The sequence below is a fragment of the Coregonus lavaretus genome, assembly GCF_964263955.1.
Source record: "Coregonus lavaretus genome assembly, chromosome: 13".
Lineage (NCBI taxonomy): Eukaryota > Metazoa > Chordata > Actinopteri > Salmoniformes > Salmonidae > Coregonus > Coregonus lavaretus.
In genome coordinates this window covers 53,474,806-53,502,729 of record NC_140000.1, presented here as the reverse complement: position 1 = coordinate 53,502,729, position 27,924 = coordinate 53,474,806, and the positions used below count along the sequence as shown (strand labels likewise).

General features: G+C 44.9%; 1 protein-coding gene and 1 long non-coding RNA gene across 6 annotated transcripts in view; one reads left to right on the top strand and one right to left on the bottom strand.

Annotated features, from left to right (window-relative positions):
* LOC311140602 overlaps nucleotides 1-27,924 on the top strand; it is a 252,498-nt gene that overhangs the window by 66,539 nt on the left and 158,035 nt on the right. Inside the window, exons 4-5 of one of the 5 annotated variants that reach the window (XR_014614151.1) lie at nucleotides 3,823-4,409; nucleotides 4,499-5,384. The exons of 2 other annotated variants lie outside the window; for them this stretch is intronic. This is a non-coding gene — a long non-coding RNA (uncharacterized lncRNA). Of the gene's footprint in view, nucleotides 1-3,822; nucleotides 5,385-27,924 lie in introns of those variants that run through there. 2 more of the 5 variants (XR_014614152.1, XR_014614153.1) reach the window with 2 other exon arrangements.
* Nucleotides 11,473-18,457, bottom strand: LOC311140600 (fish-egg lectin-like). Its single transcript, XM_084175728.1, has 5 exons — nucleotides 18,360-18,457; nucleotides 13,835-14,068; nucleotides 12,925-13,142; nucleotides 12,677-12,795; nucleotides 11,473-12,107 (listed from the first exon to the last, which is right to left on the bottom strand). The coding sequence occupies exons 1-5, from the start codon at nucleotides 18,412-18,414 to the stop codon at nucleotides 11,966-11,968; spliced, it is 768 nt and encodes a 255-aa protein (XP_084031854.1). The 5' UTR covers nucleotides 18,415-18,457; the 3' UTR covers nucleotides 11,473-11,965.

Below are 27,924 nucleotides of genomic sequence, written 5' to 3'. Positions count from 1 at the left end.
TGCTTTCTTAAAAGTTAATTTGTGGAATTTCTTTCCTTCTTAATGCATTTGAGCCAATCAGTTGTGTTGTGACAAGGTAGGGTGGTATACAGAAGATAGCCCTATTTGGTAAAAGACCAAGTCCATATTATGGCAAGAACAGCTCAAATAAGCAAAGAGAAACGACAGTTCAATATTACTTTAAGACATTAAGTTAAGTCAATATGAAAAATGTCAAGAACTTTGAAAGTTTCTTCAAGTGCAGTTGCAAAAACCAACAAGTGCTATGATGAAACTCATGAGGACCACCACAGGAAAGGAAGACCCAGAGTTACCGCTGCTGAAGAGGATAAGTTCATTAGAATTACCAGCCTCAGAAATTGCAGCCCAAATAAATCCTTCACAGAGTTCAAGTCACAGACACATCTCAACATCAACTATTCAGAGGAGACTGTGTGAATCAGGCCTTCATGGTCGAATTGCTGCAAAGAAACCACTACTAAAGGACACCAATAAGAAGAATAGACAAGAAACACAAGCTATTGACATTAGACCGGTGGAAATGTGTCCTTCGGTCTGGAGTCCAAATTTGAGATTTTTGGTTCCAACCGCTGTGTCTTTGTGAGACGCGGTGTGGGTGAACGGATGATCTCCGCATGTGAAGTTCCCACCGTAAAGCATGGAGGAGGAGGTGTTATGGTGTGGGGGTGCTTTGCTGGTGACACTGTCTGTGATTTATTTAGAATTTATGGCACACTTAACCAGCATGGTTACCACAGCATTCTGCAGCGATACGCCATCCCATCTGGTTTGGGCTTAGTGGGACTATCATTTGTTTTTCAACAGGACAATGACCCAACACACCTCCAGTCTGTGTAAGGGCTATTTTACCAAAAAGTAGAGTGATGGAGTGCTGCATAGATGACCTGGCCTCCCCAAACCCCTGACCTCAACCCAATTGAGATGGTTTGGGATGAGTCTGACTGCAGAGTGAAGAAAAAGCAGCCAACAAGTGCTCAGCATATGTGGGAACTCCTTCAAGACTGTTGGAAAACCATTCCAGGTGTAGCTGCTTGAGAGAATCCCAAGAGGGAAAGGACGGGGGTGAGCATCTCCTCAATCTACCACAGAGAGAGGGGCCCGCTTCCTAGCACGCTCTGAGCTTTCGCACGGTGGCGGCGTCTTCCGGCTGGAATGAGCGTGCTCTGCGCATGGCCTTCAGGAGAGGCTTACGGGAGGACATCAAGACGGAACTCTCATGTCGGGACGACGAGATGGACCTTGATACCCTCATCACCACGTCCATCCGTCTTGACGACATGTTGAGAGAGAGACAACGTTCCCAACACCTCCTGGAGCCTCGACGCTCACCCCATCTGAGCTATGGAAGCCGCCCTGCTTCCGAGTCCTCATCCATGGAGGTGGGCAGCACCCCCTACACCACCACGGACCACAGATCTCCTGGTGGCTCCCTATCTAGGCGGTATGACTCCCGTCGCCACTCCGTGAGTGTTATGTCAGCTCCTATCACAACACCATTGTTTTTAGATCCCATAAACGGTGACTGGTTATTCCTTCTCTTCCATTTATACTGCTATGATAGATTCTGGATCAGCGGGGAACCTTATAGACAGGGAGCTGGTCTCTGAATGGGGGTGGCACACTGTGCCACTGCCAGCTCCACTACACGTCACCTCAATGGACAATAAACCCCTTGGATGAGGCACCATTACGCACGTCACTCTCCCCATCACCATTCCCACACTACCGGAGCACCATGGGGAGCTGTCATTCTACATCGTCACGTCACCCTTCAACGGATCGTCTTGGGATTGCCCTGGCTCAGACTACACAACCCCACCATCAATTGGAGCACCAAGAGGATAACAGCCTGGTCCACCTCATGCCGGAAGACCTGCCTGCTGGTGGTTTGTTGTTCCACGTCAGTGGAGAGTCCGGTGTCCGCCATCCAGCCCAACATTCCACTTGAGTACGCAGATCTCTCCGATTTCTTCTCTTCATTAAAGGCTACGTGTCTCCCTTCTCACAGGCCCTGGGACTGCACCATTGACCTGCTGGAGCGACAACACCCCCCGAAGTGTCGCATTTACCCCCTTTCCATGGCGGAGACTGAGGCCATGGAGAAGTATGTGGCGGAGACCCTGAAACAGGGGTTCATCAGACGCTCTACCTCTCCTGCCTACGCCAGCTTCTTCTTCGTGGCCAAAAAAGACGGAGGACTGAGACCATGCATTGACTACAGGGGGCTGAACGCAGTCACCACCAAGTACCGATACCACTTCCCCCTGGTTCCGTCGGCCATCGAGCAGCTACGAGGGACCCGGTACTTTACCAAGTTGGACCTGACGAGTGCCTACAACCTGATCCGAATCCGGATAGAAGACGAGTAGAAGACGGCATTCAGCACTACCTCAGGCCACTATGAATACTGCGTCATGCCCTACGGCCTTGCCAACGCACCTTCTGTGTTCCGGGACATGCTGAGTAGACAGGTGGTGGTGTACATCGACGATATCCTGATCTACTCGGCTATGTTCGAGGAGCACGTCAGGGACATCTGAGCTGTCCTACTCCGCCTCCGGGAACACAGCCTGTTGGTGAAGGGGGAGAAATGCGAATTCCACCAAAAGGCCATCTCCTTCCTGGGATACTGGATCAGTCCTCAGCGGGTGTTCATGGAAGGAGTGAAGACGGACGCCGTCAGGTCATGGCCAGTTCCCACCACCATCAAGGAACTACAGAGCTTCCTGGGCTACGCTAATTTCTACCGGCATTTCATCAGGTCCTTCAGCTTCATAGCCGCCCGGCTCACCTCTCCTTAAGGGTGGGCCTCAGAAGCTGGCCTGGAACCCTGAGGCTGACGCTGCCTTCAAGAATCTGAAGGAGAGGATCACCACAGCGCCCATCCTAAAACACCCAGATCCATCTCGTCCTTTCATCCTGGAGGTGGACACATCAGAGGAGGGCGTGGGTGCGGTCCTCTCCCGGCGGCACGGTAAGCCAGAGAAAATGTATTCCTGTGCCTTTTTCTCTAAAAAGCTTACCCCCGCAGAGAATGATTATGGAGTTGGAGACAGGGAGTTGTTGGCGGTGGTCCTCGCTCTGGAGGAATGGAGACACTGGCTGGAGGGCGCAGTCCATCCATTCCGGATTCTTACTGACCACCGGAATTTGGAGCACATACGGGCAGCGAAACGGATGAACTCTCGTCAAGCCAGGTGGGCCCAATTTCTCACTCGCTTCCAATTCATTCTGTCCTACCGAACAGGATCCCAGAATGTGAAGGCTGACGCACTCTCCAGGATGCACGATACCTGAGAAAGGAAGGATCTAGGGGGTCCTATCCTGCCCTCGTCTCTCATCGTTGCACCTGTCGTTTGGGATGTGGACGAAGACATCCGCCTGGCGGCTCAGGAGGATCCAGCGCCTGCCAACGACCCTCCGGGGCGCGTGTATGTACCCAACAGTGTTCGTGACCGCCTGCTGATCTGGGCGCACACTACCCTCACGGCAGGTCACTCTGGTATTACGCGCACCCTGCATTCTCTAGCCCAAAAATACTGGTGGCCCACCTTGGCTTCTGATGTCTACCGCTACGTCAACTCTTGTTCCATATGTGCCAAAACGAAGACACCTTGGAACGCCCCGGCAGGCAAACTAGTTCCTCTCCCAGTGCCTCAGCGACCTTGGTCACACCTGTCCATAGACTTTGTCACCGACCTTCCACGTTCTGACGGCTTCACCACAGTCACGGTGGTCATAGATCGGTTCTCCAAATCATGTCGTTTTTTGCCACTAACTGGTCTTCCTTCTGCTCTCCAGGTCGCTGAGGTCCTGTTCCAACAGGTCTTCCGGCATTATGGACTTCCGGAGGACATCGTCTCAGACCGTGGCCCCCAATTCACCTCCCGGGTGTGGAAGGCTTTCCTGGAGAAGATCGGGGCCACAGCCAGCCTCACTTCCGGGTATAGGCCTCAGTCAAATGGGCAGGTGGAGCGCATGAACCAGGAGCTGGTGAGGTTTCTTCGTTGCCACTGACAGGACCGGCAGGGTGAGTGGGCAAGGTTTCTTCCCTGGGCAGAATATGCCCAGAACTCCCTCGTTCACTCCTCCATGGGGCTCACTCCCTTCCAGTGAGCCTGGGTTACCAACCGGCCTTGGCCCCTTAGACACCTAGCCAGACTGATGCGCCCGCTGTCGATGAGTGGTTCCACTGGGCCGGACAGGTCTGGGACGCCGCCCATGTCCATCTCCAGAGGGCCATTCGTCGGCAGAAGGACCAAGCCGACTGTCACCGCAGTGAGACCCCTGTATTCCAGCCTGGGGATCGTGTCTGGCTGTCCACAAAGAACCTCCCTCTCCGCCTGCCCTGCAAGAAACTGAGCCCCTGGTTTATGGGGCCGTTTAAGGTCCTCCGGCGGATAAATGAGGTATCATACCGGCTGCTCCTTCCCCCTCACTACCATGTTTCACTCAATTTTCATGTGTCTCTCCTCAGGCCGGTGGTTCCTGGTCCTCTGGCGGATGCCGTCCCCCGGGGTACGCCTCCTCCGCCCCTGCACATTGATGGGAGTCCGGCGTATGCGGTGAGGGACCTGCTGGACTCCAGGTTCCGTGGGGGATGGCTCCATTACCTGGTGGACTGGGAGGGGTATGGTCCTGAGGAGAAGAGCTGGGTTCCGGCTGGGGACGTTCTGGACCCCAAACTAATTTGGGACTTCCACCGTCGCAGCCCTGACCGGCCCGCTCCTCGCCCTCAGGGTCATCCTCCTGGCCGGCGACGTCCAACGGGAGGGGGGGGGGGGGTTCTGTTACGTCTCCTCACGTTGCTCCCCTCCGGCGCTCTGATTCACCGGTCTACTGAGCCACCGGTCTGAGCGCACCAGCCATCGCACCCTAATCACCTCCAGCGCACCTGCACTGTTGTGGAAAATAACCACTATACTTTATTACAAATAAGGTCTTACAGAGTTTTTGTTGCATCAAGATATGACTTTATTAGAGTTTCAACAAAGCCGATGCCAGTATGCAGAATGGCACACCCTCTTCTCCTCTCCCTCAATTTATATAGTCCCCTCTTCAGTTTCCCGCTCTTTTATTGCCCCGCCTAGGTCAGATTCCCTCTTTACCACCACACACACAGTGAAATGACCCAATTACATTCCTGGCCCAGTAACAAATAATTCTAACTCTATGTTCGTGATTAACCCAGTTTTATTTGACAATCCATAAAAATACACATCTGCACCTCATCATCTCATCACCACCCCTATTTAGCCCTGGACTGTTCTGTGTGATGTTGTGTGTGATTGTTTAGCTTCGTGTCGTTTACTCTATCTTTGTTATTTCTCTTTGTCATTGTTAAGTAAACCTTGACCTTGTTATTCCTGCGTCTGCGTCCTGCCTCTTCGTATACTCAGTACTCGTCACAAGAGCACAGTGGCGACCTGTCATTCAGGGCATGTTATCCTGGCATTAATTTGTGTCACATATCACTTTGCAAACAATCAACAACAACAAATAATTCCTTGAGTTAATAAAGTGCATGCAAACATGGTCTCTTTCTTGAGTAAGGCAGCTCCAAAATGCAGGTGTTTCAGCCTAGCTCAACGCTTTCTGTGAAGGAGCGGCAGCCAGCGAAAGAAAGCACAGAGCGTAGGCGTTGGTAATCTTCTCTAGTTGTGCTGTGATTCTGTCACTCAGAATACAGACACTACATCACCGTAGAATTTACAGGGAGAGCTAGGCAGTTCAAGCCCCGTTGGGTGCTGCCATAGATTTACAGTAGAAATGCCGTCCAAGAAGGCTCAAGGTCATTGGCCACAGATAAAATGACGTCAAAACACGTTATACCGTAGATTTGATTCGACTGATCATGTCAACATCATACTTTCAAAATCTTAGCTAGCATGCTAGCTAGCTAGACAAGCAATCATCATCATCATGAATCACATTGACAATCTACTGGCAAATCCTTTTCAATCCTTGTCATATGAAGATAAATTATAGATAAAATGTCTCTGTGCTCATCGGCCATTGGAGATAAACATTACACAAGTCAGAAATCACCAATTCAACAATGAGTGGTTTGGAAGGAATCAGTGGGTAACTGCAAGTGTCACAAAGCAATCACTATTTTGCTTCCCCTGACTGCTATTCAGTGGAGAGGGTGTGTGGTCCAAGTCTGGGTTTAATGATTGAAAACATCTGTCTGAAAGGGTCTAATTTCCAAGCTTAAAAGGATAAACATTCACTCGCAACACCATGGGCCAGAAAAGGTTGAATATATTGGCCATACTGTCAATCCAGCATGACTTCATCCAGAGAATGCCAGACTTTGATAAAAAAGGTTTGATGATGACAAAGTTTACCCACAAGAGGGACCACTGCTCCATCTTCCTGTTCAAGTGAGCACAGCACAACAACGGTGAGTCCAAAAATATGTCTTGTATACTGCTGCATAAATTATGTAATATGCCAGGGATATATGTATACTGCAGCTAAGAAAGTAATACTAAGTGTATGTTGTGTAGTAAGTGGTTAGTAGCCTGTGTGTCTCACCATAATAATTTGGTCCCTCTCCCCCTCAGAACTTAGCCAAATGTTCTGATTGGTGGTGCACATGTAGCCTATAGCCAGTTTTAGAGAAATGTCATCATTGAATATTGTAAGAGCTTTCTTTGTCTGTTTGCGGTATATTCGGAAACTATTCAGACCCCTTCCCTTTTTCCACTTTTTGTTATGTTACAACCTTATTCTAAAATAGATTAAATACCCCATAATGACAAAGTGAAAACAGGTTTTTTGAAATGTTTGCATATTTATTAAATATAAAAAACAGAAATACCTTATTTACATAAGTATTCAGACCCTTTACTATGAGACTCGAAATTGAGCTGAGGTGCATCCTGTTTCCATTGATCATCCTTGACATGTTTCTACAACTTAATTAGAGTTGTGGTAAATTCAATTGATTGGACATGATTTGGAAAGGCATACACCTGTCTATATAAGGTCCCACAGTTGACAGTGCATGTCAGAGCAAAAACCAAGCCATGAGGTGGAAGGAATTGTCCGTAGAGCTCCGAGACAGGATGTGTCGAGGCACAGATTTGGGGAAGGGTACCAAAAAATTTCTGCAGCATTGAAGGTCCCCAAGAACACAGCGGCTTCTATCATTCTTAAATGGAAGAAGTTTGCAAACACCAATACACTTCCTAGAGCTGGCCACCCGGCCAAACTGAGCAATCAGGGGAGAAGGGCCTTGGTCAGGGAGGTGACCAAGAACCCACTAGAGGCCTTTATGGTAGAGTGGCCAGACGGAAGCCATTCCTCAGTAAAAGGCAGATGACAGCCCGCTTGGAGTTTGCCAAAGATTGAACTGAATGCCAAGCATCACGTCTGGAGGAAACCTGACACCATCCCTACGGTGAAGCATGGTGGTGACAGTATCATGCTGTTGGGATGTTTTTCAGCGGTAGGGACTGGGAGACCAGTCATGATCAAGGGAAAGATGAACGGAGCAAAGTACAGAGAGATCCTTGATGAAAGCCTGCTCCAGAGCGCTCAGGACCTCAGACTGGAGCAAAGGTTCACCTTCCAACAGGGCAACGACCCTAAGCACACATCCAAGACAACACAGGAGTGGCTTCGGGACAAGTCTCTGAATGTCCTTGAGTGGCCCAGCCAGAGCCTGGACTTGAACCCGATCGAACAGCTCTGGAGAGACCTGAAAATAGCTGTGCAGCGACGCTCCCCATCCAGCCTGACAGAGCTTGAGAGGATCTGCAGAGAAGAATGGGAGAAACTCCTCAAATACAGGTGTGCCAAGCTAGTAGAGTCATACCCAGGAAGACTTGAGGCTGTAATTGCTGCCAAAGGTGCTTCAATAAATTACTGAGTAAAGGGTCTGAATACTTATGTAAATGTGATCAGTTTTTGTGTTTAATACATTTGCAAAAATGTCTAAAAACCTGTTTTTGCTTTGTCATTAGGGGGTATTGTGTGTAGATTGATAAGGATGAAAAACGATTTAATCCATTTTAGAATAAGGCTGTAACGTAACATCATGTGGAAAAAGTCAAGGGGTCTGAATACTTTCCGAATGCACTGTATACGCCTCCGTTATTTACCCTACCTTTAAGAGTGTGCTCCTAATCTCAGCTCGTTACCTGTATAAAAAACACCTGGGAGACAGAAATCTTTCTGATTGAGAGAGGGTCAAATACTTATTTCGCTCATTAAAATGCAAATCAATTTATAACATTTTTGACATGCGTTTTTCTGGATTTTGTTGTTGTTATTCTGTCTCTCACTGTTCAAATAAACCTACCATTAAAATTATAGACTGATCATGTCATGTACAAAATCAGCAGAGGATCAAATACTTTTTTCCCTCACTGTATATACAGTGGGGGGAAAAAGTATTTAGTCAGCCACCAATTGTGCAAGTTCTCCCACTTAAAAAGATGAGAGAGGCCTGTAATTTTCATCATAGGTACACATCAACTATGACAGACAAAATGAGGAAAAAAAATCCAGAAAATCACATTGTAGGATTTTTAATGAATTTATTTGCAAACTATGGTGGAAAATAAGTATTTGGTCACCTACAAACAAGCAAGATTTCTGGCTCTCACAGACCTGTAACTTCTTCTTTAAGAGGCTCCTCTGTCCTCCACTCGTTACCTGTATTAATGGCACCTCTTTGAACTTGTTATCAGTATAAAAGACACCTGTCCACAACCTCAAACAGTTACGCTCCCAAGACCAAAGAGCTGTCAAAGGACACCAGAAACAAAATTGTAGACCTGCACCAGGCTGGGAAGACTGAATCTGCAATAGGTAAGCAGCTTGGTTTGAAGAAATCAACTGTGGGAGCAATTATTAGGAAATGGAAGACATACAAGACCACTGATAATCTCCCTCGATCTGGGGCTCCACGCAAGATCTCACCCCGTGGGGTCAAAATGATCACAAGAACGGTGAGCAAAAATCCCAGAACCACACGGGGGGACCTAGTGAATGACCTGCAGAGAGCTGGGACCAAAGTAACAAAGCCTACCATCAGTAACACACTACGCCGCCAGGGACTCAAATCCTGCAGTGCCAGATGTGTCCCCCTGCTTAAGCCAGTACATGTCCAGGCCCGTCTGAAGTTTGCTAGAGTGCATTTGGATGATCCAGAAGAGGATTGGGAGAATGTCATATGGTCAGATGAAACCAAAATAGAACTTTTTGGTAAAAACTAAACTCGTCGTGTTTGGAGTACAAAGAATGCTGAGTTGCATCCAAAGAACACCATACCTACTGTGAAGCATGGGGGTGGAAACATCATGCTTTGGGGCTGTTTTTCTGCAAAGGGACCAGGACGACTGATCCGTGTAAAGGAAAGAATGAATGGGGCCATGTATCGTGAGATTTTGAGTGAAAACCTCCTTCCATCAGCAAGGGCATTGAAGATGAAATGTGGCTGGGTCTTTCAGCATGACAGTGATCCCAAACACACCGCCCGGGCAACGAAGGAGTGGCTTCGTAAGAAGCATTTCAAGGTCCTGGAGTGGCCTAGCCAGTCTCCAGATCTCAACCCCATAGAAAATCTTTGGAGGGAGTTGAAAACATCACTGCTCTAGAGGAGATCTGCATGGAGGAATGGGCCAAAATACCAGCAACAGTGTGTGAAAACCTTGTGAAGACTTACAGAAATCGTTTGACCTGTGTCATTGCCAACAAAGGGTATATAACAAAGTATTGAGAAACTTTTGTTATTGACCAAATACTTATTTTCCACCATAATTTGCAAATAAATTCATTACAAATCCTACAATGTGATTTTCTGGATTTTCTTTTCTCATTTTGTCTGTCATAGTTGACGTGTACCTATGATGAAAATTACAGGCCTCTCTCATCTTTTTAAGTGGGAGAACTTGCACAATTGGTGGCTGACTAAATACTTTTTTTCCCCACTGTAGGTCTATCTCAGTATCTTATTAATCATTTTAGGTAATGTTGGAATGATGCATTTCATTGTTTTGCTTACTTTGTGTATTATAATTAGTTCATGTGCTTTTCTCCACGAGGAGGAGATACTATATAATGTTGTTGGGTCTGTAACCATGAGGAGGGGATACTATATAATGTTGTTGGGTCTGTAACCATGAGGAGGAGATACTATATAATGTTGTTGGGTCTGTAACCATGAGGAGGGGATACTATATAATGTTGTTGGGTCTGTAACCATGTTTACCGGTGACTCTCTCTTCCCATTCAAATGTTGTTTTTTTCAACAAAAAGGTCAGTAATAGACCCATGTAATTCCAGTTGATATGGCGAGGTTTGTTTTGTTTGCGCAATGCGCTGTCTGTGCGTCGGTATATTGCCTATAAAAGTGGATCCTCGTGATTGTATTTTCCTTCCTTTTTAGACCACATAGGCCTAATAAAATACTTCAAATGGCAGGCTAACTGTCTCTCTCTCTCTGTGGTTTAAAGAAGAGTAAAGTTAATGCCTCAACATCTTGCTGAATACATCTGAATTTCTGTCGGTGGTCCATTTTGAAAGTGCTGAAGGAATAGGCCTACCTCGTCACAGCTTGTTTGCTAATGATAAGAACAGCATTATGAATTTACTTAACATAAATGTAATAATGTTTGTGTATAGTTCAAAAATCAAAACTCATGTCAGAATTCGTTATTATTGAAGGAGAATGCGGTTCTTATTGAGTTACACAAATCCACAAGGAATCAGTAGAAACCATATTTATTTAAGCAAGTCAGCCATACCGTATTAGCTATGTTGTTTTTAAATGCAGTAAATGAGGCTGAATAAACTGTTTTGCTGCCAGACGAGGCTCAGCCTTTTCTCAGAAACGTATGTCCGGGACACTCAAATTAGTATGATATGTTTGGTTTGTATGGTTACATAAGACAAATGGTTACTTAGGTCGGGGTGGATGGGAGGACGTATAACGAGAACGTCTGCAAACCGAAGGTTGTTAGTTCAAATGTCATCACGGATAACTTTAGCATTTTAGCTAATTAGCAACTTTAACTACTTAATACTTTTTAGCTACATATTTTACGCTTTGCAAATTCGTAACATATAATACCAATTGTAATTCGTAACATATCATACGAAATGGGTGATGGACATTCACAAATGAATACAAACCATACCAAATATATCATACTAAATGGAGTGTATTGGATTTACGTACAGAATAATACAAAATGCTCTGAGACCAGGTTGCCAGGCTCTGCTGACAGCCAGGTGTAGTGGTGGTAAGGTTTCATTCCATGGTGCTGAAAGGAAAGCTCCACTGTCGAGACAGCTTTATGTAGGCCCTAACAGTTTGTCGGCACCGTTTGTCACCCTTATAGTACAATTAATGTATTGTTTAATGTTGTGTTGTGTAGTGGCTTTGCTGGCATGTATCTAAAAAATTATGATTAAAAAACAACACAGAAAATATAATAGTTTCAAACTGAATGCTTTATTTTTGCGGGAAACTGTTATATAATGAGATAATAAGCATTGACAAGGATTCCATCCAACCCTATTGATGAACTCTGAAGCACAGCAAAACCCTTGTGGATTGTGAGCAACATGACCGTGCCCAAGTTTACACTACGATCAAATAGCATCCATGGCAAAGCTCTATTGAAGTGTTAATCAAGGAGTGATCAAAACAAAGATACTTTTTTAATGCTGTTGCTTATCAATTTTATGTGAGAAAAATCTTCATTCATTATTTTTTTTTAAATTATGTCAATAAGATCAGTGTTTACTATTGACAGAGATAAAGTACTGAAAAAATATAGTTAGAGCAATAGGTTTTAAAATGAAGGATTCTTATGAACTAATGTTGAAAATTCTCAAGTAGAAGGCTGTTCCAGAAAGAGAGATCATTGAGTTAGCAAGTGAACTTTAGACAGATCCTGATCGGCCTTCAGATGCAGAGGAGAGGCTAACGTTTGCACACCATGGTGACACCAGACTTGGAGACGACCCAAAGACGGCCCAGGTCGTAGGTCACGTGCTTAATCCGCAAGCACATTGGGACATTGCTCCATCCAGTGCCCTCTGGTTTACTGGCTGTGATGCCGTCTCTGTGTTGAAGAAAGAGGTGGGGTTCACATGTTTAAAGCTCATCCCTTTTTTTTTTTTAAAGAACAAAAATGGTTGAACTTTATTAATTGTATATAGCCATTGATTGTTGAAGAATATAACTTATAAATGACTCATGAGCTTAATACAACTGCATCAGAAGAAAACATGTAACATTTTACTAAATTGGTTGTAAACAATGCTATTGTAAACAAACAATGTATAGCTTTACAAAACATGTTTAAATGAAAAATCATTTTGTTCTCATCTGTCTGTCCTTACATCTATTGATCCATCTATGAATTAGAGAGTGGCTACATTTCTCCTGTCCCATCCCTCATCTGTTTACTAAAACAAGTGGCGGGGTGTCAATTTAGTAGTTTTTTTTATCCCAAACTGTAGCTTTAAAGGAGATCGAACTTCTACATATTTTACAGTACACTGTCTTCACATTCCTTCATAAGTCTATTATGTAAGTTTAGATTTGATTATTATTACAAGTCATTTTTAAGTTAATCATGTTGAGGGTGAAAAGGGTGGAACTATACATATAGCTCAGTAGCAACCTTACCTGGTATAAACATCACCCACAGAGTTGACCCCAAAGACACTACCATCAGTTGCCACCTCAATCATGGAAAGCTTGCCGCCAATGTGACTCCACCCCTTGTCTTGGCAGTCTTGATTCAGCTGGAAACAAACAGATACAATCAGGGTTTTAGGACCATTTCTACAGTTATAATACTACAGTTGTAAAATAACAGACTCTCCACACTATACTACTCTACTCCAGATCTCACACTCTTTCCCAGATCTTACACTCATTAAGTAGATATCATCATTCTTGTTGACTGCCCAGCACCCAAAGGGTCCACAACTGTAGTACTTCACACTTCCTGGCAATCCTGTCCATGGAAGGGGTGAGCCTGGACCTTTGTAGCCAACTGTGGCACTACTTGTCAGACAGTACGGAGTATCGTTCATGTTGGCCCCCACAATAAACTGGTTACCCCCAGCATCCACCTGCTTCAGAAGGCCTGAAGACCACAAAGACAGACAAGAAAACAATGAATCATGTTTCAACACCGTGATGGTATCAGGAAAGATAAGAAGTAGACAGTGGTGTAAAGTACTTAAGTCGTTTTTTGGGGTATCTGTACTATACTTTAATATTTATATTTTGCAAAGCTTTTACTTTTAAATAAAATAATGTACTTTTTATTCCATACATTTTCCCTGACACCCAAAAGTACTTGTTACATTTTGTCAGGAAAATTGTCAAATTCACACGCTTATCAAGAGAACATCCCTGGTCATCCCTACTGCCTCTGATCTGGCGGACTCACTAAACACAAATGCTTCCTTTGTAAATTATGTCTGAGTGTTGGAGTGTGCCCCTGGCTATCCGTCAAAAAAAAAAAAAAATGAAAATTGTGCCGTTTGGTTTGCTTAATATAAGGACTTTGAAATGGTTTATACTTTTACTTTTACTTTTGATACTGAAGTACATATTAATAATTCCATTTTGTTTTGATACTTAAGTATATTTAAAACCAAATACTTTTAGACTTTTGATCAAGTAGTATTTTACTGGGTGACTTTCAGTTTTACTTGAGTCATTTTCTATTAAGGTATCTTTAATTTTACTCAAGTATGACAATTGAGTACTTTTTCCGCCACTGAAAGTAGGTGTCCTATGGATAAATATTGAGCAATGCCCTCTACTTACCTGCAGCTTGCACCCAGTTACCGGCCACATACTTGTAGATTGAATCTCCCTTGTTGACACCCCAGATCCCTGCTGGTCCCACAGTGATATGCTTCAGGGAACCAGGCAGGCGGATCCATTCATCACCTACCAGGTAGTAGGGGATTTGACTTGTGTCCGTTGCAACCACTTGTCCCAGTCCTGCATCGATCTGCATCAGATTCTTGATGTTTACTACCTCCTGACAGTCCCATGCTATAGAGACAAAGACATATGAGTATTTGTATTTGTATTTATTATGGGTCCCCATTAGTTCCTGCCAAGGCAGCAGTTACTCTTCCTGGGCTTTATTATGGATCCCCATTAGTTCCTGCCAAGGCAGCAGCTACTCTTCCTGGGGTCCAGCAAAATTAAGATAGTTCATACAATTTAAAAAACATTACAATACATTCACAGATTTCACAACATACTGTGTGCCCTCAGGCCCCTACTCCACCACTACCACATACAGTGAGGGAATTAAGTATTTGATCCCCTGCTGATTTTGTATGTTTGCCCACTGACAAATACATGATCAGTCTATAATTTTAATGGTAGGTTTATTTGAACAGTGAGAGACAGAATAACAACAAAAAAATCCAGAAAAAAACGTATGTCAAAAATGTTATAAATTGATTTGCATTTTAATTAGCAAAATAAGTATTTGACCCCCCTGCAAAACATGACTTAGTACTTGGTGGCAAAACCCTTGTTGGCAATCACAGAGGTCAGACGTTTCTTGTAGTTGGCCACCAGGTTTACACACATCTCAGGAGGGATTTTGTCCCACTCCTCTTTGCAGATCTTCTCCAATTCATTAAGGTTTCGAGGCTGACTGTCACGCCCTGAGTCTGGGGACTCCTATTTGTGGAGTCGGGGTGTGTATATTCTATGTTGTGTAGTTCTATGTTTATATTCTAGTATGTGTATTTTTATGTTGGCCGGTGTGGTTCCCAATCAGAGGCAGCTGTCGCTCGTTGTCTCTGATTGGGTACCATACTTAGGCAGCCTATTGGTACTAGTGGGTTGTGGGATCTTGTTCCGTGTTAGGTATGTTGTTTGTGTACCTTGGACTTCACGTTTTGTTTGTTGTTTTGTCGTTGTTTATTTGGTTCAAATAAACATGTATGCATATCACGCTGCGCCTTGGTCTGACCCGTTCATAAACGAACGTGACAGAAGATCCCAACAAACGAGGACCAAGCAGCGTGCCTAGGAAGAGCGAATAGCCACGTCACAGGTGGGCAAATGGTGGTCATGGGAGGAGATATTTGCGGGGAAAGGGCCATGGGCGAAGGTAGATGCCCAGGCAGGAGAGGTGAAACGGCGCCAACCGTGCCGACGACGGAGACCCGAGAGGCAACCCCAATACTTTTTTTTTGGGGGGGGGCACATGGGGTGGATGACGAGGCTACAGGAGGCTAAAAGGGAGAAGGAAAGTGTAGAGGCACGGCGAGAGGAGCTGGTTAGGCAGCAGAAGGAGCGGGGGTGAATAAAGGAACCCAGTCCCGCTCCTCGCACCAAGCAAGTTGTGCGCGTCGCCAGCCCGGTCCGGAATGTTCCTGTCCCTCGCACCAAACCAGTGGTGCGCGTCGCAAGCCCGGCCCGGCCTGTTCCTGCCCCTCGCACCAAGCCAGTGGTGCGCGTCGCCAGCCCGGTCCGGCCTGTTCCTGCCCCTCGCACCAAGATAGTGGTGCACATTGCCAGCCCGGCCCGGCCTGTTCCTGCCCCTCGCACCAAGCCAGTGGTGTGCGTCGCCAGCCCGGTCCGGCCTGTTCCTGTCCCTCGCACCAAGCCAGTGGTGCGCGTCGCCAGCCCGGCCCGGCCTGTTCCTGCCCCTCGCACCAAGCCAGTGGTGCGTGTGTCCAGTCCGGCACGGCCCACTCCTCTTTGCAGATCTTCTCCAATTCATTAAGGTTTCGAGGCTGACTGTCACGCCCTGACTCTGGAGACTCCTATTTGTGGAGTCAGGGTGTGTATATTCTATGTTGTGTAGTTCTATGTTTATATTCTAGTATGTGTATTTCTATGTTGGCCGGTGTGGTTCCCAATCAGAGGCAGCTGTCGCTCGTTGTCTCTGATTGGGGCCCATACTTAGGCAGCCTAATTGGCACTAGTGGGTTGTGGGATCTTGTTCCGTGTTAGGTATGTTGTTTGTGTACCTTGGACTTCACGTTTTGTTTGTTGTTTTGTCGTTGTTTATTTGGTTCAAATAAACATGTATGCATATCACGTTGCACCTTGGTCTGACCCGTTCATCAACGAACGTGACACTGACCTTTGGCAACTCTAACCTTCAGCTCCCTCCACATATATTCTATGTGATTAAGGTCTGGAGACTGACTAGGCCACTCCAGGACCTTAATGTGCTTCTTCTTGAGCCACTCCTTTGTTGCCTTGGCTGTGTGTTTTGGGTCAATGTCATGCTGGAATACCCATCCATGACCCATTTTCAATGCCCTGGCTGAGGGAAGGAGGTTCTCACCCAAAATTTGACGGTACATGGCCCCATCCATCGTCCCTTTGATGCGGTGAAGTTGTCCTGTATCCTTAGCAGAAAAACACCCCCAAAGCATAATGTTTCCATCTCCATGTTTGACGGTGGGGATGGTGTTCTTGGGGTCATAGGCAGCATTCCTCCTCCTCCAAACACGGCGAGTTGAGTTGATGCCAAAGAGCTCGATTTTGGTCTCATCTGACCACAACACTTTCACCCAGTTCTCCTCTGAATCATTCAGATGTTCATTGGCAAACTTCAGACGGGCCTGTATATGTGCTTTCTTGAGCAGGGGGACCTTGCGGGCGCTGCAGGATTTCAGTCCTTCACGGCGTAGTGTGTTACCAATTGTTTTCTTGGTGACTATGGTCCCAGCTGCCTTGAGATCATTGACAAGATCCTCCCATGTAGTTCTGGGCTGATTCATCACCGTTCTCATGATCATTGCAACTCCACGAGGTGAGATCCTTTATGGAGCCCCAGGCCGAGGGAGATTGACAGGTCTTTTGTGTTTCTTCCATTTGCGAATAATCGCACCAACTGTTGTCACCTTCTCACCAAGCTGCTTGGCGATGGTCTTGTAGCCCATTCCAGCCTTGTGTAAGTCTACAATCTTGTCCCTGACATCCTTGGAGAGCTCTTTGGTCTTGGCCATGGTGGAGAGTTTGGAATCTGATTGATTGAACGCTTCTGTGGACAGGTATCATTTATACAGGTAACAAACTGAGATTATGAGCACTCCCTTTAAGAGTGTGCTCCTAATCTCAGCTCGTTACCTGTATAAAAGACACCTGGGAGCCAGAAATCTTTCAGATTGAGAGGGGGTCAAATACTTATTTCCCTCATTCAAATGCAAATCAATTTATAACATTTTTCATATGCGTTTTTCTGGATATTTTTGTTATTATTCTGTCTCTCACTGTTCAAATAAACCTACCATTAAAAATTATAGACTGATCATGTCTTTGTCAGTGGGCAAACGTACAAAATCAGCAGGGGATCAAATACTTAATTCCCTCACTGTATCTACAGTACAAAAATCCATGTGTACGTGTGTCTATAGTGCGTATGTTATCGTGTGTGTGCATGCATGTGTCTTCGCCTATGTTTGTGTTGCTTCACAGTCCATAAGGTGTTTTCTTATCTGTTTTTTAAATCTAATTTTACTACTTGCATCAGTTACTTGATGTGGAATAGAGTTCCATGTAGCTGCAGGTGGGGCGGCAGGTAGCCCATGGGGCGGCAGGTAGCTTAGTGGTTAAGAGCGTTGTGCCAGTAACCGAAAGGTCGCTGGTTCTAATCCCCAAGCCGACTAGGTGAAAAATCTGTCGATGTGCCCTTGAGCAAGGCACTTAACCCTAATTGCTCCTGTAAGTCGCTCTGGATAAGAGCGTCTGCTAAATAACTAATTATTATTATTATTATTATAGTCATGGCTCTATGTAGTACTGTGCGCCTCCCATAGTCTGTTCTGGACTTGGGGACTGTGACGAGACCTCTGGTGGCATGTCTTGTGGGGTATGCATGGGTGACCGAGCTGTGCGCCAGTAGTTCAAACAGACAGCTCGGTGCACCCAACATGTCAACACACCTCTCATAAACACAAGTAGTGATGAAGTCAATCTCTCCTCCACTTTGAGCCAGGAGAGATCGACATGCATATTATTAATATTAGCTCTCTATGTACATCCAAGGGCCAGCCGTGCTGCCCTGTTCTGAGCCAATTGCAGTTTTCCTAAATCCTTTTTTGTGGCACCTGACCACATGACTGAACAGTAGACCAGGTGTGACAAAACTAGGGCCTGTAGGACCTGCCTTGTTGATAGTGCTGTTAAGAAGGTAGAGCAGCCCTTTATTATGGACATACTTCTCCCCATCTTAGCTACTGTTGTATCAATATGTTTTGACCATGACAGTTTACAATCCAGTAGAATACACCAAGGAAAATTATGGAGCAAATTTGATCAATTCCAAGTTGAGCAAGCATGCTTCAGATGATGGTTAACTTACCATGACTGATGGCCAGGAGACAGTGGACCAGTAGGACGGCTGCAGTGGCTCTCATGATGTCTCTGTAGATCTACAGTATACGTTTGGTTGTACACCAGACTTCAATTGTCCCCTTGCAGGACTTTGTGCTTTTATAGCCCTGCACACAGCTTTGAAAGCAATGATGGCTTCCTGTTTTCACGATTTCTGGTATATCATCAAAAAAAATAATAGCACAGCATGTTTCTGGACTCATTCAGCAGTTTTTTCCCTGATTAAATAGAATACAATTGGAAATTAATGTTGAAACTTCCATATATATTCTTAAAAAATAAGTCAAAAATTATGCTGTCGCTGCTTCCTGTTATTAAAAACTTTGGATAAATAGCCCAATGTCAAAACACAGTTTTGAACTGTCCAAATCAATAATCATTGAAAACCTAAAATGTGCTATCTACACATACATGTGAAACAATAGTAATCAGATGACTTGTATTTTTTTAAACTAACACGTTATGAACTGCATATGAGCCTAAAACGGTGTAGTTTTGATCACTCATATCTATTGGGGGAGAAATCAGGTTGTATGCGGAAACTGGAAAGATTTTAACATCACTGGTTAGAAGACAGCGTGTCTGATGGAGATTCCGGCAAGCTGCCGAAACGGGGAAGGAAACAAATCTATTTGTTTTTTATTTAACTTCAACGAATTACGACCCTACGTAGGACATCATCAGTGACCAGGGTTGGTTGTTGTTTGAGTGATGGCACACTGGGAAATATGTTAATGAGACGTAATTTAAGCCAACAGAGAATTCTGAAGTTGTGGGTGTCAGAAAACTATACTCCGTTGTGTAATCAACTCAGCTATTTGTGTTGCAAAGGCAAATTTCAATATTTAAGTTCACACAGCACTGTTAAAAAAAAACAAAAAAAACATTGTTGATCGGGCTATGATCATGATGTAATATCAGAGATGATGAGCTATGACAAGGATTGCATTCACTGAAAAATAACAAAACCAATGTGCATTGTGAGCAACATGACCAGGCTATTTTACATATTAGTGTAGGTTAACAGTGAGGATCAATCGATATTACGACATGCCTTGCTCATATCGATATTGGTGCCCATTACTAATTATTATGAAAGTGTGCACTGCATGGTGAAGCCAGACCTGGAGACCACCCAAAGTGTTTAGACAGCCTCTAGGAGGCTCTATCGTTGACGTGGTGTGAATCAAGGAATGACAATATTAACATAGATAAAGTGCTGAAAGAAAGCATTACCATGAAAGGACTAAATACACAAATACATTTTAGAATATAATAGTCTGGCGAACAAAACGTCTGGTCACTGTAACAACATGTGAGAACTTTGTCTCAATTCTCCAGTGGCAAATGGCTGTGAGACTCAAAAGATAAATTTGACTTTGTAAAATATGATCTTAGATCAGCATTAAAACTAGCATTACAACCCCTCAGACAGCTGTACAGGAGAGGATCAACTAGGATTACAACCCCTCAGACAGCTGTACAGGAGAGGGTCAACTAGGATTACAACCCCTCAGACAGCTGTACAGGAGAGGATCAACTAGGATTACAACCCCTCAGACAGCTGTACAGGAGAGGGTCAACTAGGATTACAACCCCTCAGACAGCTGTACAGGAGAGGATCAACTAGGATTACAACCCCTCAGACAGCTGTACAGGAGAGGATCAACTAGGATTACAACCCCTCAGACAGCTGTACAGGAGAGGGTCAACTAGGATTACAGCCCCTCAGACAGCTGTACAGGAGAGGATCAACTAGGATTACAACCCCTCAGACAGCTGTACAGGAGAGGGTCAACTAGGATTACAACCCCTCAGACAGCTGTACAGGAGAGGATCAACTAGGATTACAACCCCTCAGACAGCTGTACAGGAGAGGAACAACTAGGATTATAACCCCTCAGACAGCTGTACAGGAGAGGGTAATGTTTTATCATTTGTTGTTTCTGTTTGTTAGTTTTTTGCTTTTCGAGCACTTTGAATTTCTATTTTGTCATGAAAGTGCCATATAAGTTCAATAAATTATTATTTCTTACTATTATTATGATTAATGTGAGCACTGCATGGTGAAGCCAGACCTTTAGACGACCCAGGTCGTAGGTCACCTGCTTCATACACATGCACATCAGGGATATACATTGAAGTCTGAAAGGCACTTGCCCATCGGGCATGTCAGGAGTATTTTTTTGCTTACCCGAAGATTTGATCACATGCCCGGAAATGTAAATGAGCTATTTGCACTCAGAAGTGCCATATACTGTCAGCCTTTCACCTACACATAGGGGAGGAATCATGTATTTTGGTTGTTATGTTCAGAACAGGCTCAACTAGCCCGACTGCCATAAATTGTCTGTTTTTCACTTAACCAAAGGAGAGGAACCAGAAAGATCAGTTTTAGGTTAGGACTAGTGGATTGAGTTTCAGTTGGCTTGTTTTTACCTCAGAGCAGTGGGGCTACATCAGAGCAGTGGGGCTACATCAGAGCAGTGGGGCTACATCAGAGCAGTGGGGCTACCTCAGAGCAGTGGGGCTACCTCAGAGCAGTGGGGCTACCTCAGAGCAGTGGGGCTACATCAGAGCAGTGGGGCTACCTCAGAGCAGTGGGGCTACATCAGAGCAGTGGGACTACATCAGAGCAGTGGGGCTACATCAGAGCAGTGGGGCTACAGAGCAGTGGGGCTACATCAGAGCAGTGGGGCTACATCAGAGCAGTGGGGCTACATCAGAGCAGTGGGGCTACATCAGAGCAGTGGGGCTACATCAGAGCAGTGGGGCTACATCAGAGCAGTTGGGCTACCTCAGAGCAGTTGGGCTACATCAGAGCAGGCTTAACTTGCACAACTGCTCAGTTCACTTGCCCAAGGAAATTGGACAATCCTTAAGGTCAATCCCTGCACATTGAGACATTGCTCCATCCAGTGCCCTCTGGTTTACTGGCTGTGATGCCGACTCTGTGTTGAAGAAAGAGTTTGGGTTCAAATGTTCAAAACGCCTTGAATCCCACGGTATCATCGCTGTGATTTAGTGCTTCCAACCCCTTTTAAACATTGTGTGTTTGAGCTACATTGTATTTGTCTATTTATTCTGCATCCTCTGAAACCAACCATTAGCCTGTGTGATTAACAGGGGCTGAGCTAGAGCAGTGTTTGTGAGACCAGGGCGGATCCTGAAAACGGTTCTTCTCACAAAACGTCTCTAATATCTCAACGGTTTGAGCTACAAATTATTACTGCTTGATTTTTTATTAAATAAACTTCACTCTGAGTTGTGTGCTTGTCTTAATTGTGAAATTTTCCCACTTTTATATTGCACTGTAGTAAACTTGGAAGTATTTGGTATTTACAGTGCATTCGGAAAGAATTCAGACCCCTTGACTTTTTCCACATGATGTTACATTACAGCCTTGCTCTAAAAAATGGATTAAATTAAAGTAATTCCTCATCAGACTACACACAATACCCCATAATGACAAAGCGACAACAGATTTTTAGAAATGTTTGCAAATTTATTACAAAAAAAAATACTTCCTAGAGCTGGCCGCCCGGCCAAACTAAGCAATCGGGGGAGAAGGGCCTTGGTCAGGGAGGTGACTAAGGTCCTTCTCCAGCAATCAGGCCTTTATGGTATAGTGGCCAGACGGCAGCCACTCCTTAGTAAAAGGCACATGACATCACGCTTGGAGTTTGCCAAAAGGCACCTAAAGGACTCTCAGACCATGAGAAACAAGATTCTCTGGTCTGAAGAAACCAATATTGAACTCTTTGGCCTGAATGCCAAGCATCACTTCTGGCGGAAAAGGATGGTGGTGGCAGCATCATGCTGTGGGGATGTTTTTCAGCTGCAGGGACAAGGATACTAGTCGGGATAGAGGGAAAGATGAACGGAGCAAAGTACAGAGAGATCCTTGATTAAATCTTGCTCCATAGTGCTCAGGACCTCAGACTGGGGTGAAGGTTCACCTTCCAACAGGACAACAACCCTAAGCACACAGCCAAGACAACGCAGGCGTGGCTTCGGGACAAGTCTCTGAATGTCCTTGAGTGGCCCAGCCAGAGCCCGGACTTGAACCCGATCGAACATCTCTGGAGAGACCTGAAAATAGCTGTGCAGCTACGCTCCCCATCCAACCTGACAGAGCTTGAGAGGATCTACAGAGAAGAACGGGAGAAACTCCCCAAATACAGGTGTGCCAAGCTTGTAGCGTCATACCCAAGAAGACTCAAGGCTGAAATCGCTGTTGAAGGTGCTTCAACAAAGTACTGAGTAAAGGGTCTGAATACAAACATTTCTAAAAACCAGTTTTTGCTTTGTCATTATTGTCAAGGGCTGATGTGGAACAGACGCTCCCCCGCCGCCTTCCCCTCAGGTGGATGATCGAACACAGCCCTGAAGCGGCGGGAGAACTCCGCGTAGGTGATGGTAGCGGCGTCTATTCCCCTCCATTCGGCGTTGGCCCACTCCAACGCCTTGCCGGATAGACAGGAGATGAGGGCGGAGACGCTCTCGTATCCCGAGGGCACCGGTGTATGGTGGCCAGGTATAGTTCCACCTGCAGGAGGAACCCCTGACACCCGGCTGCAGAACCATCATATGCCCTCGGGAGCGAGAGCCGAATGCCACTGGGTTCCGGTGCTGGGAGAGGAGGACTGGCCGATGGTGACGGTAAGGTGTGCGAAGGCGTGGGCACCTCTCCCGTAACCAACCGGCGTAGAGTGTTGGACACCTCGTTCATGGCGGCCCCAAGTTGCCGGATCATGGGGTCTTGGTCGCTGATCCGATCCTCCAGCGACTTGGGCGCCGCCGCTGCTCCTGCTGACTCCATAATGGTGTGTTGTTCTGTCAAGGGCTGATGTAAGTGTGGTGTGGAAGTCAGGCGCAGGACACCGAAGCTTAGTCCAACAAAGTTTACTAGTTAACCACTAGGCAAAAATATAATAAACGGCCTCAAAAACACACAGAGGCGAGCGATTACGCAAACCGTGCATAAACTCCAAAACAACAAACTGAGCAAACACGCAGCACTAACTGACATGCGAAAACAACACACAACCTAACCAATACAAAACAGGCAACTTATAGAACACATAATCAGACACAAACGGACACAGGTGCAATAGACAGACAAAAGCAATCAAACATAGAAACATTCAACGGTGGCAGCTAGTACTCCGGGGACGACGAACGCCGAAGCCTGCCCGAACAAGGAGGAGGAGCAGCCTCGGCAGAATCCGTGACAATTATGGGGTATTGTGTGTAGATTGATGAGGGGAAAAATCTATTTAATACATTTTAGAAAAAGGCTGTAATGTAACAAAATTTGGAAAAATTAAAGTGGTCACCCTAATCACCTCCAGTGCACCTGCACCTCATCATCTCATCACCACCCCTATTTAGCCCTGGTCTGTTCTGTGTGATGTTGTGTGTGATTGTTTAGCATCGTGTCGTTTACTCTTTGTTATTTCTTTTTGTCATTGTTAAGTAAACCTTGACCTTGTTAATTCCTGTGTATGCGTCCTGCCTCTTCATATACTCAGTACGTGTCACAGAATCACACACCAAACGAAAATGGATGCAGCAGGAGTTTCCCAGTGCCACAACCAGCACCAGCAGCAGCTTGCCCAGTTAAACGTCGCCATGCAGGAAGTGCTCCAAACTCTGACAAACATGGTCTCTTTCTTGAGTAAGGCAGCTCCAAAATGCAGGTGTTTCAGCCTAGCTCAACGCTTTCTGTGAAGGAGCGGCAGCCAGCGAAAGAAAGCACAGAGCGTAGGCATTGGTAATCTTCTCTAGTTGTGCTGTGATTCTGTCACTCATAATACAGACACTACGTCACCGCAGAATTTACAGGGAGAGCTAGGCAGTTCAAGCCCCCTTGGGTGCTGCCATAGATTTACAGTAAAATGCCGTCCAAGAAGGCTCAAGGTCATTGGCCACAGATAAAATGACGTCAAAAGACGTTATACCGTAGATTTGATTTGACTGATCATGTCAACATCATACTTTCAAAATCTTAGCTAGCGTGCTAGCTAGCTAGACAAGCAATCATCATCATCATGAATCACATTGACAATTTACTGGCAAATCCTTTTCAATCCTTATCATATGAAGATAAATTATAGATAAAATGTCTCGGTGCGCATCGGCCATTGGAGATAAACATTACACAAGTCAGAAATCACAAATTCAACAATGAGTGGTTTGGAAGGAATCAGTGGGTAACTGCAAGTGTCACAAAGCAATCCCTATTTTGCTTCCCCTGACTGCTATTCAGTGGAGAGGGTGTGTGGTCCAAGTCTGGGTTTAATGATTGAAAACATCTGTCTGAAAGGGTCTCATTTCCAAGCTTAAAAGGATAAACATTCACATGCAACACCATGGGCCAGAAAAGGTTGAATATATTGGCCATGCTGTCAATCCAGCATGACTTCATCCAGAGAATAGCAGACTTTCATGAAAAAGGTTTGATGATGACAAAGTTTACCCACAAGAGGGACCGCTGCTCCACCTTCCTGGTCATGTGAGCACAGCACAACAACGGTGAGTCCAAAAATATGTCTTGTATATTGCTGCATAAATTATGTAATATGCCAGGGAGATATGTATACTGTAGCTAAGAAAGTAATACTAAGTGTATGCTGTGTAGTAGGCGGTTAGTAGCCTGTGTGTCTCACCATAATAATTTGCTCCCTCTCCCCCTCAGAACTTAGCCAAATGTTCTGATTGGTGGTGCACATGTAGCCTATAGCCAGTTTTAGAGAATTGTCGTCATTGAATATTGTAAGAGCTTTATTTGTCTGATTGCGGTACATTCGGAAACTATTCAGACCCCTTCCCTTTTCCCACATTTTGTTACGTTACAACCTTATTCTAAAATAGATTAAATACCCCATAATGACAAAGTGAAAACAGGTTTTTTTGACATTTTTGCATATTTATTCAATATAAAAAAACAGAAATACCTTATTTACATAAGTATTCAGACCTTTTGCTATGAGACTCAAAATTGAGCTCAGGTGCATCCTGTTTCCATTGATCATCCTTGACATGTTTCTACAACTTGATTAGAGTTGTGGTAAATTCAATTGATCGGACATGATTTGGAAAGGCACACACCTGTCTATATAAGGTCCCACTGTTGACGGTGCATGTCAGAGCAAAAACCAAGCCATGAGGTGGAAGGAATTGTCAGTAGAGCTCCGAGACAGGATGTGTCGAGGCACAGATCTGGGGAAGGGTACCAAAAAATGTCTGCAGCATGGAAGGTCCCCAAGAACACAGTGGCTTCTATCATTCTTAAATGGAAGAAGTTTGCAACCACCAAGACTCTTCCTAGAGCTGGCCACCTGATAGGCCTACCTCGTCACAGCTTGTTTGCTAATGATAAAAACAGCATTATGAATTTACTGAACATAAATGCAATAATATTTGTGTATAGTTCAAAAGTCAAAACTCATGTCAGCATTCGTTATTATTGAAGGAGAATGCAGTTCTAATCGAGTTACACAAATCCACAAGGAATCAGTAGAAACCATATATATTTAAGCAAGTCAGCCATACCGTATTAGCTATGTTGTTTTTAAATGCAGTAAATGAGGCTGAATAAACTGTTTTGCTGCCAGACGAGGCTCAGCCTGATCTCAGAAACGTAAGTCCGGGACACTCAAATTAGTATGATATGTTTGGTTTGTATGGTTACATAAGACAAATGGTTACTTAGGTCGGGGTGGATGGGAGGGCGTATAACGAGAACGTCTGCAACCCAAAGGTTGATAGCTCAAATGTCATCACGGATAACTTTAGCATTTTAGCAAATTAACAACTTTAACTACTTACTACTTTTTAGCTACATATTTTACGCTTTGCAAATTCGTAACATATAATACCAATTGTAATTCGTAACATATCATATGAAATGGGTGATGGACATCCACAAATGAATACATACCATACCAATTATATCATACTAAATGGAGTGTATCGGATTTACGTACAGAATAATACAAAATGCTCTGAGACCAGGTTGCCAGGCTCTGCTGACAGCCAGGAGTAGTATTGGTAAGGTTTTATTCCATGGTGCTGAAAGGAAAGCTCCACTGTCGAGGCAGCTTTATGTAGGCCCTAACAGTTTGTCGGCACTGTTTGTCACCCTTATAGTACAATTAATGTATTGTTTAATGTTGTGTTGTGTAGTGGCTTTGCTGGCATGTATCTAAAAAACTATGATTAAAAAACAACACAGAAAATATAATAGTTTCAAACTGAATGCTTTATTTTTGCAGGAAACTGTTATATAATGAGATAATAAGCATTGACAAGGATTCCATCCAACCCTATTGATGACATCTGAAGCACAGCAAAACCCATGTGGATTGTGAGCAACATGACCATGCCCAAGTTTACACTACGATCAAATAGCATCCATGGTAAAGCTCTATTGAAGTGTTGTTTTTTATGTCAATAGAGATAAAGTACTGAAAAAATATAGTTAGAGCAATAGGTTTTAGAATGAAGGATTGTTATGAACTAATGTTGAGAATTCTCAAGTAGGAGGCTGTTCCAGAAAGAGAGATCATTGAGTTAGCACGTGAACTTTAGACAGATCCTGATCGGCCTTCAGATGCAGAAGAGAGGCTAACGTGTTCACACCATGGTGACGCCAAACTTGGAGATGACCCAAAGAAGGCCCAGGTCGTAGGTCACGTGGCCCATGCGCATACCCATTGGGATATTTCTCCATCCAGTGCCCTCTGGTTTACCGGCTGTGATGCAGTCTCTGAGTTGAAGAAATGGGTGGGGTTCACGTTTTAAAGCTTATAACTTTTTTTTAAAGTACATGCATTTTGGGATTTTAATAATTGAATATAGCTATTACAGCCTCCACTCTTCTGGGAAAGCATTCCACTAGATGTTGGAACATTGCTGCAGGGACTTGCTTACACTCAGCCACAAGAGCATTAGTGAGGTCGGGCACTGATATTGGGCGAATAGGCCTGGCTTGCAGTCGGCATTCCAATTAATCTCAAAGGTGTTCAATGGGGTTGAGGTCAGGGCTCTCTGCAGGCCAGTCAAGTTCTTCCACACCGATCTCGACAAACCATTTCTGTATGGAAATCGCTTTGTGCACGGGGGCATTGTCATGCTGAAACAGGATGAGGCCTTCCCCAAACTGTTTCCACAAAGTTGGTAGCATAGAATCGTCTAGAATGTCATTGCATGCTGTAGCATTAAGATTTCCCTTCACTGGAACTAAGGGGCCTAGCCCGAACCATGAAAAACAGACCCAGACCATTATTCCTCCTCCACCAAACTTTACAGTTGGCACAATGCATTGGGGCAGGTAGCATTCTCCTGGCATCCACCAAAAAGCGTGATTCATCACTCCAGAGAACGCGTTTCCACTGCTCCAGAGTCCAATGACGGAGAGCTTTACACCACTCCAGCCGACGCTTGGCATTGCGCATGGTGATCTTAGGCTTGTGTGCGGTTGCTTGTCCATGGAAACCCATTTCATGAAGCTCCCGACGAACAGTTCT